The sequence below is a fragment of the Seriola lalandi genome, unplaced genomic scaffold, assembly GCF_002814215.2.
Source record: "Seriola lalandi dorsalis isolate HSWRI2012SDOR001 ecotype SW California unplaced genomic scaffold, Sedor1 jcf7180002054566, whole genome shotgun sequence".
Lineage (NCBI taxonomy): Eukaryota > Metazoa > Chordata > Actinopteri > Carangiformes > Carangidae > Seriola > Seriola lalandi.
In genome coordinates, this window is record NW_019525119.1 from 62,656 (window position 1) to 69,607 (window position 6,952).

The 6,952-nt window shown below is 40.9% G+C and overlaps 1 protein-coding gene across 4 annotated transcripts in view; it reads right to left on the minus strand.

The window, feature by feature from the left end:
* Positions 1 to 307: 307 nt before the first annotated feature.
* Positions 308 to 6,952, minus strand: part of mcf2l2 (MCF.2 cell line derived transforming sequence-like 2) — a 109,268-nt gene continuing 102,623 nt past the window's right edge. For 2 of the 4 annotated variants that reach the window (XM_023416526.2, XM_087176693.1), the window contains 2 exons: positions 6,067 to 6,140; positions 308 to 2,416 (listed from right to left, as the gene is read on the minus strand). In XM_023416526.2, coding sequence (XP_023272294.1) covers positions 2,325 to 2,416; positions 6,067 to 6,140 — 166 coding nt within the window. In that variant the 3' untranslated portion in view covers positions 308 to 2,324. Of the gene's footprint in view, positions 2,417 to 6,054; positions 6,141 to 6,952 lie in introns of all 4 variants that reach the window. The other 2 variants (XM_087176690.1, XM_087176692.1) reach the window with 2 other exon arrangements.

The following is a 6,952-nucleotide window of genomic DNA, read 5'->3' on the forward strand; positions in this document are numbered from 1 at the left end:
AAAAAGCGTGCTAGTGAAAATCCCATTATGTAGAGATGAGTCCAAGTAGCATAACATGTCAGAGAGATAAATCTGTTTCCTGAAACATGATTTACACTAGCACCCCATCCATCTAAAGAGGAGATGTGCCTCAGTAATGCTTAATTTGCATCAAAAGTCATTTGGCTTCTTCTGTCTGCTATTCACTGTCCATGTATAAATAATACACTGGGAAACACATTATGATTGATTTATTTTTCACATGGATTTTCTGCTGGGAAGTCATTTAGCTGTCATTAGCTAATAAAGGAAATTCTTTTAAATTAGATTTTTCTCAATTGTTGCACGCCTGACATAGCACTTTATTTTGTGGCCTATAAATGTGAATGTCTGACTAAGTGATTGACTGACTGACTGACTGACTGACTGACTGATTGATTCTATTTATGGATTATCAAACATGTAATGAAGTTACATCATTGATCTGCCAACCAAATGTTGGCGTTTTCACTGGCTGTTACTCTCTCAAAATAAATTTGTGCAAACAGTTTCTATCACATCAAGCTTTTCAGACCCCGACCCAACGTTGTGGTTATACAATCAGGATTTTAGCAGCAGCAGAGCGGCAGCTTGGAAATGGCTTGGGAGTGACTGCTGGTTATTAACAAGTTTTTTGGGAGTTTGTCTGTATTAAAATACTATACAATACAATGCAATGATGTCATGAATATGCTAATTGGCGAATTATGTCATCCAGCTACATTTAGCAACTTTTCATGCAGGCTATAGCTACTTTCCATTGACAGATGTTAACAGCAGTTATCAACGACGTCCTCAATTCTTCACATTGACCATACATGGACCAGCCATATACTAGGTTTTGACCTAGTCTTGTTTTTGTTGTTTTGGTCTTACAGCTTTCATCAATGTTGTTTCTGGATGCATCAGAGAGCTTCTTTAGGCAAACAAGCTACCCTACACAAGCATCACATCACCTTGCTTGGCACCAGAAGGCAGAAAAAGTTAGTGAAAAGTGATTTTCTATGTCTTTACACAGAATATATACTCAGTTATATTCCACAAAAGCTGGTGAAGCCCAAAACACAGCAAGAAAGACAGTTAACATGTGACTTACATTTGTCAGTTCTCCAGAAACACATGAATTCCAGTGTAACTCCATTTCTGCTTGATGTCTAGGCAAGTGTTTGCTAACATATTAGCCATATCAACTTTATAAGACTGTTTGATATAATATAAGCTCTTTCCACATAGAGTAAATCATGTTTTTTTTCCCCTCTTTCAGTGCAGAGAGAATAATGTTTGGATTATAAATTCATATATGAAACAGAGATATCGTTCAACCTCTTACCGCAATTTATAGACATAATCTGTAAGTCCGCAGAGTGTGAGAATAAGCACGTTGAGTTAACAAAGCTGATGTAACGTAATGACAGGGCAAAGAAAGGCAAGCAAGACAAATTCGAGGTTTTCTCTGGAGACTGCAGCTATTGTGGAGTATCTATAAAGCTGAAGCAGCTGAAGCGAGGCAGCAGAGGCAGAACCTGGTCCTGGACGGCTGGGCCACACCGCTAACCTCATTTGTGCATGACAGCTACCTCATTGAACTGCTACACTGTCTATTCTTGCCGAGAACCACGCATCTCACGTCTGCATAATAGGCTCCATGTCGTAACTCGAGATGCTGCACCTCACACCCCCATCTCAGGCAGGCTGTGTGGCTGCTCTAACCTGTTAACATGGGCGCCGTCACACACAGGTGAGGTATGCAGTGTGGCCAGGGCCTAAGATTTTTTGCTTCAGCGCAGCGTATCGCCAAAAACAGGAAAAGGCCCACTCACAACCAGCACGTGGAATTTATCGCTTTTCCTGTTCTATAAGTCATAAATGGGATTTGATTTCAGGTATCCAGCCCAATCACTCTGGAATTGCAGTTTGTAATGTGAATTTATCCACATTTCGGATGTAGAGTCAGCATCCGCATCCATCAGTCTTCACTGTCATGTAGACAACAGCTGGTTGAATTAAAAGTCTTATATGGCTTTCCCATGGCGGCGTTCAGGTATGTTACGGTTCCAGCTTTTTTCAGAGGCTTCACTGAGAACCCTCAATGAGTAAGACATGAAAAACTGTGGTTTAAAAACATCAACAGGCCATATTTGTAGTCCAAACGAAGAACTACAAGTAGAAAACTAATAGTTGTTGATATTTAAAATCCATCTGAGGAAATTGCAGTTGAAAAACTAGAGTAGTTAGTTATCAGTCATGTTTGTCATCCAACAAAATGCTTGTAGTCCAATGTAATGAACTACAATAGTTAGCTGTGTTCATCTGCTGTCCTGAGACACGCTTTCCCACGTACTGGCTTCATTTTCGTCCAAATCAGAGAGCGCTGCTGTACACAGATCCGTGAAGATATCTGGAAAAACAGAAAGATTTATGTCAGCTTCAACTTTAAATACAATCTTGCATCTTTGCATCTTTGAAAAAAAAAAAAAAACAGGAGTGGTGAAATATGGACAAACTGTGGCATTCAAACACAGTGTTTAAGAGGGGGGATGCACAGCCCAGACTAGAGTACCAATCAAACATAACAAACCAAACAATGAAGCATACAGTATACAAGACATACAGAAGCCTATACAACAAAATTACAATACACAATTATTAGTACACCCCTGGACAATATCGCTCAAATGTGAAATGATTAAAAACTGTGTCATCTTGCAGTATTTGTATTATTTCAAAATTTGTTTGATAATATATATAATTAAAAGTAAACACGTTAGATAGACTAGATTGTAAATAAGGCCCCAAGGACAACCTCAATGCAACAAAAGTGAGTACAGCTCATTTCCTAATTGGAAGAACAAGGTTATAAAATAACCTGTAAACACAACAGCTTTCTCAGTTTTGGTCTGGGTTGTGTCCACAGGGTGAGGAACTGCCTGAACAAGTAAGAAACAGGATTGTGAGACTTCAAAAAGATGGGAGAGGGTACAAGAGCATCAGTAAGCTCTGGACATAAGCTGATAAGGAAGAGCAATACTATCAATAAAAAAAGGCACAGTGGCTTCTGCTATTGGCTTTGAAAAATAAACCCACTTACAATTTGCTGTTTATGCAACCTTGCATTGAAAACAGATGGGTAAGTGCTTCTGACTTGGCACAAAGATGATCTGTGGAAATCTGTGTTTCGGTGACTGATCAGACAGTGAGAAGGACACTGCATGATGTCAACCTCTGTGGATGGCATCCAAGCAGAAAACCATTACTTACAAAACAGCACAAAACTGCAAGAATAAACTTTGCCAGAGACAATGAAAGTAAGCGTGATGAATGTTGGCAGCACATTCTTTGGTTAGAAAAAAACAAAAATAAATTTGTTTGGATCAGATGGGGGTGCAGAATGTCTGGTATGGACCTGGTCAGAACTACAACAGTGACAGCAAAGTGCCAGATGTGGAACATGGAGGTGAGACTGTGTTGATATGGGGCTGCATGAGTGCAAAAGGTGTTGAGAAGATAACATTTATAGATGCCACAATAAATGCAAGTTTGTATATAAAAATACTGAATAAAAAGGCGACTCCCAGTCTCAAGACGCTTGGCAGGAGAGGAATTTTTTAAAGAAGAAAATAGTTAAAAAAAATATGACCCGGCCAAGTATGTCCTCTGACTTGAATCACATAGAACGTTTTGAGTATTTTAATGTGGAAAGAAGAGCTACAAAACCCCTGCAACAAACAGCAGCTGGAAAGAATCACCTGTGAAGAATGGCCGAACATCTGTCCACAGAAAAGTAAATTGAATCTCACTGACGAAGGGTGTACTGACTGTTGTTGCTGTGGCTCTTAAATAATGGCCTTTCTTTATAGTTTAATTAGTCAAACATTTCTGTTTCTTGAATGAACAGGAATTGTAATTTGTAACATTTCAGTGATATTGACCAGGGGGGGTTGGTTGTATACTGTAATAGTGAGGCATTCAATATCTGCAACAATGTCTGCAAGTACAGTGCATAAAGAATTATAGGAAAGGCAGATATGGGCAATCAACGCTTCACGTAACCAAAATACTGAAGAGAAACTGCTCGAGTGTGAAATCCTGTCTTATTCACACACACAAAAAAAAATCAAAACACAGAAGAAGAAGAAGAAGAAGAAAGAGATGAAAGGAAGAGGAAAGGAGGACAAATGAGGAGAACGAAGGGGCTAGCTGTTTTGATGATGAGAGGATAGAGAGTCATAACAAAACAAGCAAGGCCACAACAAACACTTCAAGGACCAGCCGTCAAGGCGGCATTAAAGGGAGGAGACGGTGGAGAGATGGATTGAGAACAGAGGGACAATGAGGCAAGAGAGCTGAGAGACAGTCAGAGAGCGCAGACCCCAGGAGTGGCTGTCCTGTTTGTGGCATTAAACCATGAACTCATCGGCACAGTATGGTGATATAGAACCTGTGCTCAAAGTTCATGCGAGGTCAAGATGGATAACAAAGATATGTGGATATGAAGCTCTCAGTTATTTCAAAGAGATTTGAAGAAGAAAAGCGTTTTGAGAAGAGTTTTGAAGTGAGAGGAGCTCGGTTCAAGAGGTATTTTTTGCCCACTGTGAATTCATCTCCAGTTGTCTTTTAATGACATTCACACAGAGTAACTTAACTCTTACTCTTAAAAGTGGAAAATATGTAAGATTTTAATGTTCCACTGTTGCTGCTACTACTATTAACACTAATTTCACAGTTATAACTGTTGTTCTATGGTTTTGGCTGAACGCTACGTGGATTATCTAGTCATTAACACTGTTGCTATGCATACGGTGTAGACAGCCAGTGGGGGAGGTGAAAGGGCACCGGGACAATAATGTGACAGAGCTGTAATCAGGTTAGTGTGTAACGCTACATTCATGACAAATGGGATGGATGATACAGACATGACAGATTCCCTGGGTGAATGCATGTTCAAGCCAAAACAAGGTGTTAAGCTTATGGTATGGCCACAGGTTCTAATTATTCAAACTTCATTATGCTGTACCTGATGGCTCTGAATACTACAATACCCATGAACCTAAGCCATCCTTTCTATGGAAAAAAAAGAAGCAAATTAAAAGCTACAAATCCGAAGTATATTGCTGCAGTTTGGAACAAAACACTGCCACAGTTGCCAAATTTGATTTAAAAATGGGCCTGGAATCCAAACTGGAATTAAACTGCTGAATTTTTCATCAGCTTTCATCAAAACATATTGTTTAGCTCCAGCTCGTGCCACAATCAGTGACAGAGTTTTATATTTGGTAACTGGATGTTTCTAATGACTGCTTCGGGAGCTGTAGTTGACTTTTCCTATCCTTATGTTTTTCTAATACAGTTACTTATCTGTTGTGCTGATGATTAAATCAGGAGATCATTAATTTCATGTCGTCCAAGTCTTCAATCTGAGTGCCAGTCACCCAAAACTGTCTCTTCACAAAATGAACAGGAGTTTCACACAATTCCTCCTGCTTTGCCTCTCCACAGAGCACCTCATGTAGACGCTCACGACAAAACATTTTTGAGCACACGCGTCTCTTCAAAATGACAAGGCACGTCATGTACAATCTTACACCACTTAGGTGATAAATCTTTGCCTCCATATATATTTTTTCTTTCTATGTCCACTCCCAGGCGTCTTAAGTAGAGAGAGAGAGAGAGAGAGAGAGAGAGAGAGAGAGAGAGAGAGAGAGAGAGAGAAACAGACAGAAAAATCAGTGCCGTAAAGAGAATGTGCTGCAGTCGGTTACATCATGCTCTGAATATTCAACTCAACAAGCCAAAGCTCTTCCACCCTCATCCGCTCCATACTTCCATCCAACCTGAACTCCACCCGACAGTCTCTCCCTCCCCACCCAATCCCTTGGCACGTGGCCGAACTATTAAGTCAGAGAGTGAAGGAGCAATTGACAAAGTTGAAGTGAAGGAGGGAAGGGAAGGGAAGGGAGGGGTGGGGTGGGTGGGTTTGGGAGTGAGGGTGTCACAGCAAAGCGGCCAGTGGTTAGTCAGAAGCATCAGCGTTGTTACTTCATGAGTGACCTCCTTCAGACGCCGCCTGCAGTATTCTGGGCGGAACCAGCCCTGTCTCTTCTGTTAAAAGCTTCTTGACCAGCCTAGAACATGAGACACAGTGCAGGCAAGGGTCTTCACTCACTCACAGGAGGAAAAGTAAACACAGTGACACTTTATTTTACTGGTCCTATGGGTTCTTCATTTCCCAGATTTATGGACAGCAAGCACAACCTGAATATACACATACCTGTGGCTCACACTGATCACATAGAAGCCCCAGAACACACTAAATCTTTATAAGAAAACTCTTGAATTAGCCTGGAATCACGTTTGTCCTCTTTTGGTAGAGGCTGCCACCTACCACACGCCACAAACCACATCCCAGACCAGTCCCACTGAACACAGAAAGACCAAACTGATATCAACCTTCCATCAAACTCCCAGTGAGACAGAAATGTAATCAAACTTTAAAGCTGATGTTGCTCCAACACCGTTTCTCTTCTTTGATCTGTCTATCTGCTGGCGAAGAGATGTGCCGCTAAGATAACTCAGTACCTGTGAAATCAGCTCCTGTCTTACTGTAGTTTCTGTGGTTGCCATGGTTACACGATGAGCTGTGATGGAAAGCTGAAAAAGCTGAACCATTATCAACACAATGGAGGCTGTGGTGGTGGTGGTGGTGGTAGTGCAATGACATTTCTTAACTTATCTTGACAGTTTGTACTTAATGTGTTTATGAACTCTAAATGAATACTGAAGAAACACAGCAGGTAGACAATGAAAATCCCCTAGTGTAAGTCTTGATGCGACTGCCTTCGAGAAACAGCCTCTGAAAACGGAAGAGCATGACAGCCAATAGGGAGGAAGAAGGACTTGAGCGCAGTGGACCCTTGTGACTGGTGGTGGTGGGGGT